Genomic DNA, 19,899 nt, shown 5'->3' with positions numbered 1-19,899 from the left:
TATACAGTAAATGTTAATATTACGGTAGCTTCTGAAATTACGCAATAGAGTTAAGATATGGAATCTGCAACATTTTTTCAGATTGTCTACACTGCCATATATTCCCAGAGCATCAGTGATGCAGTGACTAGAAGCGATCTTCACACAACTATTCTCCCGTTGTGGCTCTTATGGTGACACTACCCAGTTAATGACAGGCCATAAATACTGCTTCAAATTCACAATTCTCCAAAAATGAAATATTTAGCCCTTAATTTTTCATGGACTGTGCTACACCATGAACAGGTCTGCTATGCAAAAATGAAAAGCCTGATTTTTCAGTTTAAGATCTATCAAGAGCAGTCTAAACTTCCAATCCTCCAATTTACAACCATCTGGACATACCCTTCACTTCAATCACAATACACTGTAGATGTCTCAGTGCAGTTCACACTGTTTTCTAGTTAATGGCCAGTGGAAACAATGACGCACTTAGCTGCATATACTGTTAAGTACCTACACAGATGCAGCCAAAACTGAAGACGGACCAGTTACTTTTGCAATTAAGATATAGTTCTGATAGCTGACTTCTATTAGATAGAGTGGATTTTGCAGTTTAGCAGACGTATAATCAGGATTCCTAACTTAAGAGCTATGACTCTTTAACCTGTATTTGAAGACTTCATGGCATCTTTTTCATTAGTTCTATCATTTAAATCACTGACTCAACATATTCCATAAAAATAATTTTCATCTAATCTGAACATTTCTTCAACTTCAATCTATTTTAAAATGTTGAACCTTACTAAGAATCATCCACAGGATTTTTTAGCATATTTGATTTAAGGGGAAAGAAGACACAAAGGAATCCAATAGTATATGATTCTCTTATCTCCATACCTATCAGTGCAAGAACTTTCTTAGGAGTGTAAACAGTGTTGTAAAGTTTCTGAAATCCTGGTGTCCCTCATCATAGCCCTGGTCACACCCAGCTCTTAATGCTAACAGGAGCAGCAGAAGTTACTCACCCTCTCAGAGGATAGGCTTATGTCTCTCTAAACTCTGTTTTATTGGATTTTTTTTTTTCTTTAACCTATTGACTACCAATGGAGATCACACTGAGAAGTTTTCTAATAAATAACTGTTTTAGTGATTAACTGATCTGACAAGAAAGCATTCATAAAAACCTTAAACTGCCTTACAACTAAATAGTTTTCACTTCCCTGTCTGTTCTCTTTTAATACTCAGCTTTCATGGCTGAACTTCTCAGTTTCATTCTAAGTCCATATACGATTCTTAATAATCTTGACTAACTTATTTCTCATAGTTCTCATTTCTCATATTTTACTCAAAAAAGCCAATAACTTTTCTTTGGCTTCCCTTTTCCTAATATAGGCAGAAAAGGGAGGAATACAAGAGCTGTACACTAACCTGTAGAGAAAACCTTCACCACCGTTAATATTTGCTAATTTTGCATCTTCTAAAATATTTATACTTTATCAGACTCTTGTTTGAATGTGAAAGAATTTGCATTCCTATGTTGTTTCTGTGCCATCTGTTAGCTTCCAGGTTCTTTTTCCCTTTTCACCCCAGCACTGCAGGCAAATCTTTCATTTAGTCCTGTTAATTGTAACCCTAAGAGCTCCATAACTGCAGCCTGAACTGTCTTTAAAAAGTCTCATAACTTTTGCTTTACTTCTTCCTAGAAAATGTTCTGGTGGTTTAAAAAAATTATGTTTTTCTTTATTATAATGCAGTTACCCTGTTTCTGCTTTCAGATAAGGATCTCTGATTTCCCTTGTGCTACTCCTTAAATTACGAGTTGCCTGTAAACATTCACAAAGCTCCATTGTTTTAATCCCGATAACTGTTATAACTCTTTTACTGTGATGCCTACATAAACATTTTGATGTCAACAGGCAACAAATGGTGTAAGGCTGATGCTTTCTCTTTATGTTCTTTTCTATCCTTCTTATATATTGGCTGTACAAACTAAAAATTCCTCAGACTTTCCTTCAATCCATTTAATACAAGATAAATTCACTTTAAGCAGCATGATTCTACTACAGTAAATGTGAAAAAATCCTGATGTAAATCCATGGAATGTTCACAGCAAGTTTCAGGCTGAGAAATACTGAAATGTTAAGAGATAAATGTTAGGAGATTATTAATTTTTACAAATGTGAGAAATTCAAACTATCTGGTCACCTCCTAGTACTCAGTGTTCTAAGCACTGTTGCACTGACTCTGCATCATGCTCCCTGTGCTTCAGTGTAGTCTGAGGTGATTTGACTCAGGTGACTGAAGTGGCTCTCTCTTAGCTCAGCCTTTTGCCTTGCTGTGTCATGAGAAATAGCTGGATACTGAAACCACAGAGCAGACTTCATAAACAAGGGTGGAAAGATTAGGAAGTAAGAAAAAAAAAGAGGAACTCAAATGACATGAAGCCTCAGTTTTCTCAGGAGAATCTGAGTGTGTCAAGATTCACTAGGAAGATTGATCTCACCTCCAAGTCACTATTTTGATCTAGCTTCAACAACAGACAGATGTGAGAGCATGTTAGCACTGATGAAGTGATAAATCTGGCTGCATTACTAGACCTGATGTGTACCTGCTCAAGGAAGCAGCAGACACCAGCATCAGCTTGTACTTTTAGGTTAGCCCTAATGGTGCCAGTTACATGACTGTTGTGTTGACAAAATATGACATCAGTGGGGGTTTTAACTGTGCCTACCAACATTGGCAAGAATTAACTCTATTTACTCTACATAAAAGTGAAATTAGTTAAGGTTGCTATATTAGTATCTTCTACTTCTCAAACAGCTTTCAAAAGAAACACAGACCTTAGAGATGGTTGTCTACTGGAGGCAGAACCAAGGCCATTAATAAGAACTTAAGAGGGACAGCTCTAGCTCCTTGATGGACCTCATGTTTTACAAGGACTTCAGTACTGCAGTCGTGAGTAAAAAGCAGTGGAGAAAAAATGTGAAAAATTAATATTGAGGCAGAAAATTCATGCACAGACTGATAGAAAGGAAAACTTTAGCTTGTACTAAAGTTTGTCTGGGTCTTCTTCCACCCTGTGAGTTGTGCAATGCTTGACTCCTTGTGGTCTAGAAGTTCAGTTGCAGAGCTCATGGGCTCATGAGATAGTAAATCTCCTCATCTGTTCTGTGTTGTTGAACAGTGAGTGATTGCTATCTCAAGAACATATTGCAAAAAACAGCTTCACTTTTTTATGAGTAGATAACTGGAGTTGCTGGTTTTTTGGTGAGATAATGTCACATTGCTATATTGAATGTACTATAGCAATTAAAAGCCATTAGAGGGGTGAAAAAGAGTGGTAGGTAAAAGATGGGGTAAAGTCTAACAGGTTTCATCTGTTGCTTACTACGTGCTGCAAACAAGACCTTGCTATTGAAGGAAAACCCTCTGTGCTGTGGACTTTTCTACTATTCAGGAGAAAAAATACTTTTTGATAACAAGCAGGAATAACAAATATATATGCAAAGTTTAGAGAAATACTCTTCCATTAACGGCTAAGGATTTTACTTCCTCATGTTTATTTTAGTTTATAAGCTAAATTAATACAACTCAAATATCCTTTACTGTGACACAATCAGACTTAAAAAATTAACTTCTAGTTAGTATTTGTAATTTCTTTGTAAAGATGAGTAATGTAGCTATTTACCAGCTGTCCAGAACAGGGTATATGAAATTACAGTATGCTTCGTAATCAGTAGTTATCTTGATCTTATTACAAATTATTGACTTAAAAATTAACAAAAGTAAGCATAAAATATGTTAGGCACAATTGAAATAAATAAAACATCAAAAGCAAACACTTGATGCCATGCAGTTTTTCACAGTGAGTTTGCACACATTCACAAAACTAAAGACCTTGCAAATACAAGTCTTATTGGTTTCTTATGGCAAAGTCCACTATTCCATAAGAGAAGAAAAAAATACTGCTTTTATTTGCAAGGCAAAGTTCTTATGATATTAGACACTTGTACTGCTGCCATAACTTTCTTACACATAAAAAATAATACCAGGGACCTCTCCTTCCTCCTCACCTGAGCATGATCCAATTCCCCCATAATTTAATAGACATCTTGGAAGCTTAACTTCTTTGAATCAAAAATTTTGAGGATACTCAAAGTATATATATTTAATACACCAATAGTTTAATTGCCACTGAAGCATGCAATGTGTTTGACATCAAATATAGCATGCAGTCTGCAGTGATGTTAGCCATACCACACAGTTCTCATACCTTCCGCTTCTTCTGGAGGGATGTCACACTCCACATTTGACTTGTTCAAACCTACTACCCCAAGATAATGCAGTAAATGAGCTTGACTGTGTAAACAACCCTTATTACTTTCAAACTTAAATAAAGTAATGAATAAAAACACCTTTAGATTTTCCATCAAGCCAGAAGAGTTTTGTGTCATTAGTACATTTAAAAACCATTCTAACCCATATAAAGAATTTAACTTCTTAAAACTTTAGATTATATAAGGATTTTTGAATATGCAGTAATTTTTTTTCTGAAGAAAAACTTAGTTAGAAGCTTTCAAAATCTCTCCTTTCCACATGCAGTTCTTTTCTGTTTTCTGCACACAGACTTTGTAGAAATCAGAAATAATTTTAATGGAAAGTTAAAATGCTGCATTTCTTACAATTTGAGCTTTTAGCTACCTTGCTGAGGCTCTCAGCAACAGTGGAATAGTGCTCATTTCATGATGGAAATATTACGTTATGAACTGAGTTGTCAATGCCAATTGTTATAAAACACACAAGAAAAAAACCCAAAAAGCTTTTCTTTATCTCCAGCTTTCCCTGAACTGCTCAATAAATGAAACTGAGAGTATGATGAGAAAGGACTGCTGAAGGAATGGCACAGATTATTCACTGTCAGAGATTTTCTGTGCCTATCAAAGGATCTTCATGTTTGGCTACAACCAGACTTCTTTTCTTGTCTTCCTCTGTTACAGTCTGACTGATCTGTTCAAACAGCTTTGACATCTTGGCAAACCTCAGGTGATTCTGAAACCTTCGTGCAGCAAAAGCATAAAGCAGAGGGTTAATACAGCTACTGATGAATACGAGTGCTCCAGAGATGTACACTCCTTTGTCTACAATTTCTTCCAGTGCCAAGGACATCGCCTCATTAGAGAGTTCTGTTTCAATTGAAATAATATCCAGGATGTTAAAGAGATGGTGAGGGACCCAGCACAGAATGAACGCCACCACAACGCTGGCAATGAGACGTTCTGATCGCTGCTTGGAGTGGTAAGTCATTCTGCTTATTCTTCTTGCAACACACACATAACAAGTGCAAATGATTAAGAAAGGGATTACAAAACCTGCAAGGGTCTCCAGCAGAAGATATGACACTTTCTGTCTATTAGAAGAGTAGTTGCGACACGTGCATAAAAGTCGACCGTTCATTTCTTCTGTCTCTTGAAATGGAATGACAGAAATGCCAAAAGCAATAGACAGGAACCAAATGAGGAACACAATCAAAGAAATTTTTCCTTTTCTTCTGTATGTTTGAATTGTGAAAGGGTAAAACACAGCCATTAGTCGCTCCAAGCTGAGTGCTGTAATCAGAAATATACTGGCATACATGCTGCAGTAAATAATGAAAACCAGAATTTTGCAGAAGATGACTCCAAAAATCCATGAGTCAGCAAAGGAGTAAATCCAAACTGGTAAAGTGATCAGTACAAGGACATCAGCAATGGCCAGGTTCAAGATCAGCAGGACTGAAAGAGATACTTGCTTCATTTTTGTACAAACAGTCCAGATGACGATGCAGTTGCCAGGGGTGCCAATAATAAATGACAAGCTCAGTATTATGCAGACTACTGACCTCACAATATTCCATGTTGAGTTGACACTGCTTTCCTCAGCTTGACTCATTCTGGAAATTCTTCCGTTCTTGGTTGCTCTGCGCTCTGCTTTATTCTGAAGGTGTTGGCAAACTACTTGAAAGTTCTCCTCTAGCTGGTGTTCTGAAGGCTAACACAGACTATGAGCTCACATCCTCATGCTCACTCTTACAGACATCTGACCACATATGACAGTTCCGGTTGTTTAGGAGGATGGGTATTTTTGCATACAAAGCAAAAATAAAAATACAGTACAGGACCTGACTTTGCTGTTAGTTATACATCCATTGTGCTTCAGCAAATTTTAAAGCATGTTGCTAGTCTTTCTAAAGTGTCCCTATTTAAAGAAACTTGCTACTGTTGTGATCTTACTGATCTAATCAACGGCAGTGAGGAGAAAGAAACCCTTTTTATGCTATTCTATTCTTGCTCCTATGAATAAACTCAGCACTTTATAAAAACAAAAAAAAGAGGGGTGGTAGGTAAACTAAAAATGTGCATTACACGTTTGACATGAATTTTAAAGCACAAAAAAGTGTGCTTACTACCTTCATGTCATCATTTTTAATTCTGCAGAAAAGAGTCAAACATATTTTAGAAATACCCTGGCATAAAGGAAATCAACACTTGTCCTATTTGTACTGTACCAAACAATAACCATCAGAATATTCAGTCTGGATGTAGAGTTATAGGAGATGCTTCATGTCAGAGAGAAAATATATCATTATGTTATTGTCCTGCTGTGCCAGCAATGGGCTATAACTTCATGACTTTTCCTAGGAAACTTGGTAGTCAGTGCAGTATTCAAATCCTAAATGAATCCTAAGTTCTTCAGAGTCTAGCCAAAGAGTATGAAACCATTTTGCTATCCTGATCTCAAAACATCTTTTGAAGTTCATTTCTAAAATGTTAAAGGAGGAACTAGAACAGCAGAGCCAACAGAAATATTCGGGAAGTGGAACTGGAAGGGTATTTACCATAAAAAAAGGTTCACAGAAACAAAGGAGTTATTTATAGCTTTCTTAAATTTAAGAACGTGACACAGATTATTTCCTTAATTTTACAAACCTGGCAAACACAGTGCATAGTATTAAGTCAAAAAGTATTTTTCACCATGGAAAAAGGATTGCAACATGAGCACCCCCAAAGCAGCTTAGCCAGTTTTGCTCTCATAAGAGTATAATGAGATCGAAAGCAAATCCAGAATAACCCCACTGAAGTAAGTATTATATCTTTAAAATACTATTTGTGTAATAAAGATTTAAATTGGGATTTAATCTGATACATGATTCCAGTTCCTTTTTTTTCACCACACTTAATGAGCATCGGGTAGGGGAAAATCTGAAACAAGTTGTTTGTATTCTGAAGGGAATTTCTGGAAACCACTTGTGAAAATTAACTAATGGGAGAAGTGCTGGGCAGTATCTCTTCTTCTAATGAAATCACCTTTACATACATTATTTCTCCAGAAGTACCTTCATAGACTATTTTTAATTTATTGCCAGTGGCATATCTAGATTGAACTAAATTGCAGATTTCTCTCCTTATTTTTAAGGAGAGATGTCCAGTATCTCCTGTCATCCAGTGCTACAGGGACTGGCAGGTTCTTTAAGTAAAGTCAATTTACATTATGACTGTTGTGTCACACACCGATTATCAAGACTTTGACCTGAATTGCAGAGAGCCCAGGTGACTAAAAGCCTACATAACCAAAGGCTCTAGATAGTAAAGAAAGCTACACTGATTACAAGAAATTCTGCTTAACTGAAAGCTGGGATAATTGCTAAAAATCCTGTGCAGCAGTAAGGTACACTAACTGCTAGAAATTGTAGATAACAATAAGGTATGCTGATGAGTGAATTTTTACCTCATAATGAAGCTCTAATTGTAGCTACAACCTTGTCCTCGTTCTACCAAGGATCCCTAAAAGCACCTGTATGTTCTGTACCATTGTGTGACACCTCTGTAGGATTTTCCTCTCTAAAACTTTACTTTTGGTGGAAAAGAGCAGTTGTCTGAACCATTGGTATGAGTACAGTTCTAATCCAGTAGTGTATAGATCTGGCTGAACTTCCGGAGCATCTGCCCTTACATTTTCCAGAAACACGTTTCTCCACTTGAGTTGAAGTTTGCTTGCCGGACAGCCTCTGCCTCTGGCTGTATCTCTCATTTAAACAAGAAAACAAACGAATCTCTGAATTGCAGCCACAGCCTGGAACTTCTGTTTCAAAAAAATCCCAGAGAAGTGTTGAACTGCTAAGATTTCCTTGAGTAAGACTCTGAAGCCAGGCTATTAGACCAAATATCTCAGACATTGGAGTTAACAGTAGGTCAGGAGCATGTTTCTGAGCAGCTCTATGTGACTGTTGGATCACTATGAAAACTTCAGACCGTAAGCTGTCTTTAATATTCTCTAAAAGTGTCTGGCTGCTATTTATCAAATTTACATTAGTAGCACACAAACTTTATGGGCAATTTAGCAAATATTCCCATTAAGAGGGGGAGCAATGTAATGTAGCCAATAACATGCTAAACACAACAGTGGCTAAACAATTCAGTATCTTACTCACTCTAGTGACCACATGTGGGTGGGCTTTAATGTATGAATGCATTTAGACTTTGGACCACAGAAGTTCTGGTCTACTCCATCACAGCAGTGAAACTAGGCTGCATCTGTGTGTTAAAAAAAACCAAAACAATTTATGTTTTTTGTGTGCATGCATATTATATGTAGTGCAACAACTCAGTCACCAATACAGGAAATTTTCTGTAAGTCTGTTACCTTTAGATTGGCAAATAACTTCTGAAAACTTTCCAAGCTCAAAAAGCCTGTGCTTGAATAGAGTTTGCTTCAGCTTAAGTATCAGGGCTGTGTTTCTCTCAACCTTCAAATTATTTATTTTACTCTGAATGAATGCATGAGCTTCCCTCTGGTGAATGCTCTATAATTTACACTACCCCTGAGCATTTTCCAACAGCTGTGTTTGCACCCCTAAATGTAAATTGTAATTGATATTTCCACCTTTTGCATATTTATTCTGAGAATCAGAGTTTCACTTCAAAATGCTAAGAGCCTCTGCTCAAAGTGTATCCACCCCTCCACGCAGTAAGAGCATCCCTGTAAGGATTTACAGAGTAGCAGATGCATGGCAAATCCAGAATGTGGAACTTGTATCTAGAACTCTACCAAGGAGACTTGTAAAACCCACTTTATATTTTGTCTTCAGAAGGATCCCCTGGATGATTGTCTAGTAAATGATTGTAGAATAATGATTATGAAGTATCACATATCTGCTGACACACTGCAGATTGATGTTATAACCTCATTTGTCTGTTAATATCAAAGGGAAGGAGTTATTAGTCTGAACCCCCCAGTTCTTCAGCCATTGAATCAAGGTGTATTTGCAGGTTTTGTACAAATGTCTTATAACAGACTCAATTGCATGTGCTACTGAGGACATTGTGGAAGTGCCACACTTAGCCTTGATCAAAGAACTATGGACTACTTCACAGCTGATCTAAACGTTGTTTTCTTGACTACAGGAGGGGCTCCTATATAAGGGATTTCATGGAGGTGTGCAGTAGCTAATAATGTCTCTGCTCTGCAATTACTGAAAAGGGAAGTGCAGTGTAGGAAAAGACACACAGCAGATATTTCTAAGGTTTTGCAGTGTTTGTGACAGCAGCCCATGGGGTAGCAAATTCAAATAAGAGCACTCCCAGTGCTGCTTTATCAGAGAGAAAATAACCTAGGGAAGAACTTGGGATCAGTTCCAGAATGTAATAAAAGATGTGTACTTTGCACCATGAAGTTTGAAATATTCTGTTCTGTGTGAATTGTTGTTAATCAGTATTCTAACATCATTAAAAATCTGTATTCCTTACCCAGCTCAGTAGTAAATAACGATAGTTTTATATGGCTGGATAGAGAAAATATTTCCTGTTCGTTATGTTCAGGGAAAACTGCTTTAGGACTTGTGACAGGGAAGTGCTTCCAAGGCACCTGTTGTATGTGCATCAGACATGCTTACATACCAGCACCCTTCTTGCCCTAATAGACTGATCACTGGTAATCAGAACATGTTCCCATGGTGAAAACCACAGAAAAATATTTTCCTTGTACAGACATACCAGGTGCATTAGATTAGAGGTCTTAATTAAGATAGTGTAGAACTGTATTCATAATTCTGACTGTAAGCAGGAATATGAATAACAATTATGCAGAGATTATGGAAAAACCTATAGATACCTTTTCTTGACATTATGAACGTATACAGTTTTAGTGTCCTGTTCCAGGACAAGATTTTGAACAGAAAATACACAGATTTGTTACAATCGAGGGCAAGACTGGCCTGTTCAGTATCAGCTACCACTAAGGAGCTATTTGTACACAAACTGTTGCTAGCCAAAATCCTTAACAATACAAGCATATCTGGCACTATAGTTGGTACTGAGTAAATCAAATACACTGTTTACATGCTCCTCCTTTTGAGTAATAAGTTACAGATGACAATACTGCTTGGATGACTTGCTGCTAAGTATTACTTGATTTATTTTTTTATAGTTTAGCCAAATCTACTGCCATTTCCACCTTGTTTACTGGGATTGCACAGAGATATTATTTTGCTATATGATCAATGTCTCTTTTTGTTATTCAGCACTGATGAAAGAAAGTTTTTAGCAAAGCACGTCTCAGTGAAAGACCTGTGATTAAAAACCCACAAACAGATACTCTGCAGTGCCTGAGCAGCAGCACCAGACGGCAGCTGCCCTGCCCGCGTGGAAGGGGCTGTCCGTGCACTTCTGTGTTTGCAACACAGGGCGGCACTGGGAAACCATCCCTTGGTTTTTGGCTGAGCCTGCAGGCCCGGCGGTGCTGCCTTTCTCTGCACAGGGTGCACGACGTTCAAGGCCATGGGTCTCCACAAAACTGATTCCTTTGCATAAGAAGGTTAGGTGATTGTGATTAAAATGTCAACAAACTTACGGAGAAAAATCACAATGTCTTTTTTTTGTCTTGTACATCACATTATTTTCGAAATACTTGTATTTCTACCTCTCTGCATTCTGTTTTGATACATATCCATTTCCAGTGCTACATTCTGTTTTACCTGATACAGTACAGACAGCTCCCTCTGTGACAAAAAATAACATTCATTTTAAGAAATAATTTTCATTTTCTATGCCTCTGAAGGAACAAAGTTTGGAAAGTTGGTAATTATATTAACAATTGGTTCTTCAGTGTAGTTTCCATTTGTGTCTTCTCTTTGTAAAGCAGATCACATTGTGATCTCTTGGGTTGTGAAACAACCCTGTTCAGCAGATTTGAGCACCTTTGAAGACTTATTTAATTCCTTTATTACACACACCTTAAGCTTGGGTCTCAGTGTGACATGAAGTCTTGATTTTGTGGCCTTGTGTCAGGAGGCTGGTAAACTGTGCTGAAATTAGAAAGACTGTACTGATTTTATGGGGAACACAAGGATCTTTCTCCTGCTCTGTAGTAGGCACCATGTGTGTTAGGAATGCCTGTGTGCTCAGTCACTTAGTAATTAGCATACCTGACATTCTTTTCTGCATAGCCAGAGAAACGAGCACCCTGTGCCATGCTGCTCTTCAGAATGGTCTTGTCCAAGCATTCTTAATCTGAAACAAAAAGTAATCAGGATTGATTCTGAGATGCTACACAGAGCTACACTAACAGCTATTTAGTAAACACATATATATTGTACACACATCATATATTGTATGGAAATAGTGTAAGATATGCAAACTTCAGGCACAGGTAATTTTTTATCATTCTGTAATGTGAGCTATTGTTTCTGTAGAACTTTTATATAATATTAGAAATGACTGAACAATGATAACTTCTCTATTAAATGAAGCAAGTGCTTTCACTGGAAGAAAGTGGTAGCACCATTTTCTTAGTTAAAAAAATTAATTATTTATGGAATTTAACAGAATGTAAAGCTAATAGACTGTAAAATCATCTGATGTCATACTTTTCCTATATTTGACTCTTGAGGCTAATTACGCGATCTGGTTTTAGGCAGAATTATTTCTTATGTTCTAGTGTTAAGTCAGATCAAAAAGTACTTTTAGCCCAGTATCTTGTCTCTGGTAGCAGCCACAAGCAGGTGCTTAGAGAAGAATGTAGGAACAAGCCATTTGTGTCTATACTTGTCCTACATATACTCTGGCATTCAGTGAATTACAGCTGAGGAGTTTCCTGAATCAGGGATGGTTTCTGTGTGTCTAATAAAGCTTTGTGGACATTTATTCTGTAGACTTCCTAAGCCCATCCTTGAACTCATGTGAACTTTTAGCGCTGCAGCTTTGATCCACGCTGTGTGAAGACCCACCTCCTCTTGCTTGTTTGCTGGTCTCCTGTTGGCTCCAGCTGGCTCCCCACAGTTCATATGTTGGAAAAAGAGTGAACAGCACATCCATGTTCATCCTTTCCACAGTCCTTCCTTGATTAAACCCTACATCTGTCAGTCATTTCTTAGTTGCAGACTGAAGAGTTCTTACACACATGAATATACCTATATACCTTCCTATACCCCATATAGAAATCGTCCCATGCTTTTCATCATCTTCTCACTGTCTCTTCATTCAGGTATTTTGCTTCTTTCAGACAGAGGAACAGACAACAGACTAGTTCTGAAATTCAATAGTTCAATTAAATCACAGCGTGCTGATGACGGAAAGCAAAAGAAATCGAGACACACAGAGGTCAAAGTTCCCTCATCTCCAGTCTGTCTCACCCTGCTGCAGTGTAACAGGGCTGGCCATACTGCACTCAAACATGTTGGGTTTTTTGGCTTTTTTTTTTTTTTTCTAATTGGGGATTAGTTTAGTTTACATTCAAACCACAAAAATAATAATTAGCTTTTGTCTTTCTCAATGCCAGTCTGTGCTCTAATACTTAGAAGACTTTGTTCCAAAGGTCACTGTGTCATTCTTCCTTCATTTACTCCAGATGCTCCACAATCATAGAACTCCTCATGTGATGCAATTACCTTGTAATCCTTAAACCATAGGTTATCCTCTGACTGGTAGAGCTTTTTATCTCTGCTGTGTCCCCTATTCTGTGCTTAAACCACTATAAGTCAAGTATAATCTAAAATTGCCATTATTTGGTATTGTATGAAAGGCAGCTTTAATTGCATCTGTTACTTTTTTCTTGGTAGCTTTGTGTCTTGTTACGTCTGGCTGTGTGGGAAGCATTTAATCCTCTATGGTATTGAATTGTATCTCTTTAATATCTCTTCTGACAAAGCAAATGTGTGACTACTCTTTCTCTCATGATTGTTGTTTTCCTGTCTTTTGAGTTTGTGACTATTCACCAAGTCCTGTGGTATCTGCCCACAGTGTCACTGAAGCTCTCGCTGCAGCTGTGCTGCCCTGGCTCCCCTTGGGGTTAGCTGCATGTACCTCATGTTGGCCCAGCAAAGTGTTTGCCATGTGCAACATACCCTGATACAAAGGGTTGGTTTTTGGCACATTCTGAGGTCTGTTAGTGAGTGAAAAACAGACAACATAGTATGGAAAACATGGCTAAGACTCTTGCTAGACACTGCTGATGAGTATCCTTTGACAAAATTACTAGGGATCCCCCTTGGCATGACAAATCACAGATCCAGTCACAAACTTTACCCATGTTCTAGTCCTCTGATGGAAGTTTTGAACAGTGTTAGGCTCAATTTTATAATTTAGGAGATTTGCTAGGTTGTTGTCATTATGTAATACTGACTTCTATAAAAGTTTATACAGATATCAAGAAGACAACTGTAAAGGATATAAAACCAGATTTTAAACACACATTTATAAAGAACTCACATTTTAAACACTATTAGTCTTTCTGTATTATCTGAGAACAATCATCTTGTGTAAACACAAAAGAAAAACATCAGTACTGTCTAGCAGATTGCCAACATGAGGAAATACCCAATAAAACAGAGTAAGAGAGCAGCTTTGAGAGAACTGTTTTCTGCAGCTAATCAATGCATCTTTGCAGCACACAAACACAGCAGAACCATCTTCACAAGTTATGTTAGAATGAGGTACAAGTAGAAGAGTTGAAATTGCTTCATAATGGTACAACCTTTTACAGGAACACTCACGTATTTCTTGCTTTCAGCAGAAAATTTGTTTTCATGTCACATGATAGCGGTACCCATTTTTTACTGCTTCTCTGGCTTGTAATCTGAGCAGCTTCATTCCCAGCTGCCAAGCACTGATAGCCAAATTAATTTCACCATACCATGAAGAAACTCTTATGAGTGTGAGTTTATTGTCATTATAGCACGGCAACAATATTTACAACATCTCAAGCTGTCTTTAGCATACTAATTTAAAAAAAAAAAATTTCCAACTAAATCCATCTTCTCAAAGTACTATGTCCAGATAGCCTTTGGTAAGCTTCCCATTTCTAATATGTCCACAAGGGTCTCTAAAATATCATTACTCAGGTTAAAACATGACAGGTCAGTTCACTGCTGCCTGTTTAATATGTCCTTTATTCAGTGTTGTTACCAGGAATGTGTTAAAGGAAATGGTGGAATTTTATTAGAATATTCATTTGACATTCACTTATTTGCCCAACAGAACTAACAAAATAATTGTCCTGATCCAAATTTGATCATAGCTATGATTTGAACAAAGGATTAAAATAATGACCTTCAAAAGTCCCTTCCAACCTTAATTTCTCTGTAACTGTATTTTTGCACTGACATGTTTGATAGAGCCTCACATGATGCTACTCATGATGCTGCTGATTCAGCCATTGCCCCATGATTAACTGTTCCCACCTGCCTGTGTCCCTCAGTCTAGAAGGAAACTGTGTCCTTACAGGAATCATCAAGCAATACTTTATAACTTAACCTGCCCAAAGGATGGGACAGTAAAGTGCCTGTGCATTTGTAGCCTATCTCTTACTGTAGAACATGGTACCAGCAAAACAGCAGATCAGGCATTTATTTTTACATTCAGTGGCAGTCAAAATTCAGATCTTAACAATTAATTTTGTTAATCTTGTTAATTTTGTTTGTTTTTAATGTTAATCAAGAAACTTTGCTAAAATGTGGGTCTGCTAAAATGTGGGTCTGTCCTATTTGGTTTTTAAGTGTAGTCAGTTTTCCTATTCATATCTAGTTTTTAATGTGATAATCTGGATTCAAAGGATAGAAAATAAATGGGTGGTCTATGGACATTACATCTTCACATCTAAGATGACATTTGCTTTACAGATGTATCTTTTGGTGGGATTGCATACACATTTCAGAGCCAAAGAGACATAATTATAAAATGAAGACAAAAATCTTTACATATCTTTTAAGCTCAGGTAAACTCTCATTTTTTAATGCACCAACTAAAGAGGAACTCTCAGATTGTTTCTTACAGGCTGAAGCGAAGTCTCTCAACAAATGTGATCAGGGTCAGATGTTTTTCCATCCTTCAGTGTTGGAAAAATTTAGCACCGAAAATGAGTGAGTGAAACCTTATGGAGACTAGGCAAAGACTAACATCCCCTTCAATACATTACTAAATTACTGACACCAGTTTCAGTTCTTCTGGACACACTTGTGTTTGCAGAGATGGATTCACTTTTGTCAGTAATCCATCGGATGCAGAAGTAGCAGTGTTGTGTCTCTTCAGAAGTAGCTCTGAGCTAGCAGATTTCCTAAGCCCTGTATTTCTCTGTGACTTCCCTGACACCCTGTCCAGCTGGGATACTAAACAGGTGTGACACTGGATGAAACTGCTCATTAAACAGTGGGCTCTTGCCTTTTCATTATCTGTGGACTAGAATCCTGAAATGCTGCTGCTTGACTCATGTCACTGTGCCCTCTCCAACCACCCTAATTCTTGTAAGACTTGTTAAGCATGCCAAATTCTGCTTTTTCTCCAAATCTTCTCTTCACAGAAAAAAGTACCTTGTCTGCAGATTACAACCACCTTGACAGCTTTCTACGTCAGAGGGCCTCAGTTTCTCTGCACAGCAAAAGGTGTCAGGTTCTACCACTCTTGCAGTGTGCTGGGAAGTTGTACTTTGTGGGAACTTGTGCAAGACATAAACTGTCCCTGAGGGTTCAACCTACTCAGTTTTCATCACAACATGGATTATATTTTCAACACTTTTCCTCATATATTCATCCTACACAAAATTGTATCTCCCCTTTTCATCTTCCCATGCCACCCTTTATTTTTAAATTTTTTAAAATTCCATATATTGCCTAGCTCCAATTCCAAAATTCTTCAGTAGTCCAACCCAGAATACCAGCTCTGATTAAATCTTGAGTAAAAGTCCCACTATTTAAGTCTGAGCATTCTTGCTAAAAATTCCTCACTCACAGATTCTAACAAAATTCTCTTTGAGCAGGAATTCTGAAATTCAGCTTGTCAGTAATTAAATCTTCACAATTTACTATGAAGCTCTATTACATGGATGGTTTACAAGGATAAACTGATTTGCTTTAGCAAAACATGAGTCAAAGGAGTAATACGATCTCTATTATATGGCTTAAAGGTTTGAAGATAGAGAGATGACAGTGACTGTTAATCTGTTAATTGTGGTTATCCTACCCTGGCTCTGAGTTTGTGGGTTGATGTTTGTGTAAGTCTATATTTCAGTACTCCCACTACCCAATTGCCCTCTTCCCTTTTTTCCAGTCCCTCTTTGACACTGTAACCAAATTTAGCCAGAAAGACAATGAGGAACACAAGTTTTGTTTACAGTCCTAATGCTACTGAGCAGAACCATAGGCAACAATATGGAAGTGGATGTGAAGTGCTGAGGAAGCAGGGAGAAGTGAAAGGAGGAAGTGTCTTTGCAGCCCCAGTTCAAATATGTCAGATTGTGCCCTGGGACTGTGCTACTGCGCTGAGGTGCAAGGACAGAGTAGATTTGTGACAACACTTTTGGTTGTCTTCAAATCTTTCTTTGAAACTGGCTGTCTTCTACTCGTGTAACTCAGCACAGTCCTGTTTGAGGGTATTTGAGCCAATACAAACACCACTTAAATGGCAAGGATCAGAGGCAAACAGAGAATTCTGTTCAATCAAATAAAAGACATTTAAGCAAACAGTAGATTTCTGGAAAGGATTGTTACTTTTAAATAACCAGTGTGCAAACTCATATCCAACTCACAATTTTTGTCAAGTTGCCAGTGAAAGCCCTCAAAAAGTCTTAAACAAAGATAATGCTACTGACACCGTAGTTTCTGGTGTTTAATATAATTTATTTCTATGGTGTGGATTTTTTGGAAGAAGTAAAGAATATTTTCTTAGAAGATGGATTATGAACATAAAAAAAAATTCTACAGTGGTAACACACTGGCCTCTGAATTATGGATAATGATTTTTTTTCATTTCATACATAAGTGAAAAAGATGCAGTACTCCTTTTATCAGTAGTTCAACTGTAACAACTTCATTTTCCATTTCTAGGCAGCTTTGGATACGAAACATGTGAAGGAAGCAGTATATAGAATGAATTTCATAAAATAATAACCCAGCTGGCATTTTACTGGCAGTTCAGATGTGTAGTTCTGTTGGTTCTGTTATTCTTTGAATCTGCCTTGGGTGATGACTGGTAGATTTCTGTGTGGCTACACAGGGTCATGTTCCCGAACTGCTGTTGGGAAGTCATGCCCTGTTGTCAAGTCATTCTCTGTGGAGAAAGAGCTGGATTGCTCTTCTAACAAAACAGCCCCTGGAAATAGTTACACTGACTCAATTAATAGCAGGGTATCATCAGCTGGAAAGCAATGCCGTGTGTCCAGGCTCCTGGGTTTGTTGGTGTGAGTGACAACAGGACCAGGCACTCAGTGTGAAAACAGAAATTTGCTGTGCATATTTAAACCTTACAAAGGCAAAGAGCTTAATTTACTTTGTGTTTAAATGCAAATGGTCCTGATCTCACAAAAGGACACAATAAAAGGAAAAAACCAACATACACTACTTGATTCACCAGCTGAAAGACAGTTATCTAAAGAGCCTGGGGTTGCAGGAATAGCTATTATGTGCTTAGAAGCCTTTTCCTGGAACAGAATTAGATGGAAAGTATTTTAGTGAAGTGCGAAGACATTCCCAGCTGTCAAAACAGCACAGAGATTTGTAAAGGAAATATTAAGATTGGTTTGAAGACATCTTGAGTAGAATTGATGAGGAAATGGTTACAGAAGTGATACCTATGTGATAATCAATAGGAGCACTTGTAAATGCCGACAAATGCAAAGTGTACATCAAGCCCAAAAGGCCTGTGCTTGAGAGGCCTACAGCAAGGCACAGAAAATCTGTCCCAAGATGATGCTTTGATGCCACCCGAGAAAACCCACAAGATGAAGAGGACTTGACAGGTGTCATTCCTTGAATCTTGCGTCACAGTACAAGTGATCCCAGACAGGCTATTTGGACATGTGCATTTTGGGGCTTTTGACCATGAGAGAAAACTGATTTCAGACACAGTCATTCTTTTAAATACTGTTTTACCCTCCCATAAGGTCTTTTGCTGCATTTTGTAACTTTTAATTCGTACACCAGGTTCACTGTTGCAATCAGTTTTAGTCAGTCATACTTGCACACCCTGCAGTTTGTTTTAGTAGGAGGTCATTTCATGTCAGCACTTGCACAGTGACTAAGCACCTGTCTTTGGATTTGTTGGATGTAAATACACAAGGTGTGGCTGCTGCCTAGAAAAAGGCGAGTCTAGATTTAGCCTTAGCCTTACCCTCCTTAAATGATTTGTTGCTTTTTCTTCTCTTATTTCAGGAGGAAGATGTATTCTTCTCCTTCCATGTCAATGCCAAGACAACATAATTTTTCTAAACTCCTCTCAGTAGGCTGTATATCTGATTTACCAGATTCTGCCTTCACACACAAATCTCTGACACGTCCGTCTTCAGGAATCACAGAAGTTGTTGAACACTGAATTCAGTGAGGCAAGAAGAATTTCAATTTTATACCTTAGTTGGTGTTGGTAGGAGTTACCAAGTCACTGAGTAGTTTTCTACTTCTATTTGTCTTTCACTCACATGTCTTCACTTGTTACATTGTTCATGGTAGTGTATTAACTATTCAAGGTAGGAACACTTCTGAAAATTAGGGGGGATGTAAGAAGCTGTGAAGCAGACAGTGCAGTGCTCCTGTTGCAAAATAACCTTATCAGAAATAGCTTTATCCTGAGCATGAATTGATAACATCTGGCTCAGAAAGTGTGTTTCCACAGCAACAGTAGATATATGAGTGAATCAAGGATACCTTGTCTGGCCCATCAGCACAATCATTACTGATCATGAGCTGTTGTTACACTGGTTCCAAGTACCATTTTTTTGTCTGTTTAGTTTCTTCATCTGTGGATACCCTTCCTCGTTCCTCTCCACACAAAGACATCCACCAAACTACCTGTACACCAAAGAGAGCACGTAGCCCCTACTAACTGGTATTGCTGAAGCACAAAGGCTTACAACCCTTCTGGTTCCAAATTACTGTAATTACAGGTCTGCCTGTTCTTGTTACATATTTAAAGGTCTAATGATTTTTTTTTTCCCTCTCAGTATTGCCAAACGCCTGATCTCAGGGATCCTCTGTACCAATTAGCTCTCATGTTAGTCGGGTGTTGCCTGAAGTGCAGATATGCCCATGAGCTTCTATATCAGATACCCCGTCCTTTGACCGTGTAATAGTAAAATTCCCAGCTCTCCCATGTACTTTGGCTTTCCCTTAAACCATTCTGACCACGCCCCTTATGCGCTACTTATTTTTAGACATGTTTTGCAGCAAACGCCCATTACTTCGCTGTTAGAATTTATCACGACCGCACAACTGTAGACGTAACAGTGAGAGACAAACGCTCTCCTCCCTCAGCACGTCTCCCTCCTCAGAGCGTTCTGTCGGCCCCAGCCCGGGGCTGCGGGGTGCCCTCCCTACCTGTCGGCCACACTGACAGGGCTTTCCGCGGGGAGATCGAGCTCCCACAGCCAGGATCGAGCGGCGGGCGGGCGGGGCCCCAGCGCCCG

At 38.2% G+C, this 19,899-nt stretch overlaps 1 protein-coding gene and 1 long non-coding RNA gene across 9 annotated transcripts in view; both read right to left on the bottom strand.

The window, feature by feature from the left end:
* LOC108448349 overlaps nucleotides 1-19,896 on the bottom strand; it is a 47,979-nt gene extending 28,083 nt beyond the window's left edge. For 7 of the 8 annotated variants that reach the window (XR_001864238.1, XR_001864234.1, XR_001864232.1 and 4 more), the window contains exons 1-2: nucleotides 19,811-19,896; nucleotides 11,441-11,525 (exon numbers count right to left, since the gene is read on the bottom strand). This is a non-coding gene — a long non-coding RNA (uncharacterized LOC108448349). Of the gene's footprint in view, nucleotides 1-11,440; nucleotides 11,526-12,241 lie in introns of all 8 variants that reach the window. The other variant, XR_001864236.1, reaches the window with a different exon arrangement.
* Nucleotides 3,512-8,424, bottom strand: LOC103620302 (leukotriene B4 receptor 1). Its single transcript, XM_017741064.1, has one exon. It carries the CDS (start codon nucleotides 5,908-5,910, stop codon nucleotides 4,900-4,902), a length of 1,011 nt encoding a protein of 336 aa, XP_017596553.1. The 5' UTR covers nucleotides 5,911-8,424; the 3' UTR covers nucleotides 3,512-4,899.
* Nucleotides 19,897-19,899: the final 3 nt, after the last annotated feature.

Source organism: Corvus brachyrhynchos, unplaced genomic scaffold (genome assembly GCF_000691975.1).
Source record: "Corvus brachyrhynchos isolate BGI_N302 unplaced genomic scaffold, ASM69197v1 scaffold26, whole genome shotgun sequence".
NCBI lineage: Eukaryota > Metazoa > Chordata > Aves > Passeriformes > Corvidae > Corvus > Corvus brachyrhynchos.
This window is presented reverse-complemented; position numbering and strand designations above follow the sequence as displayed.

Coding starts and splice junctions, on each gene's coding strand:
- LOC103620302 (XM_017741064.1), bottom strand. CDS start 5,910: ATGAGTCAAGCTGAGGAAAGCAGTGTCAACTCAACATGGAATATTGTG.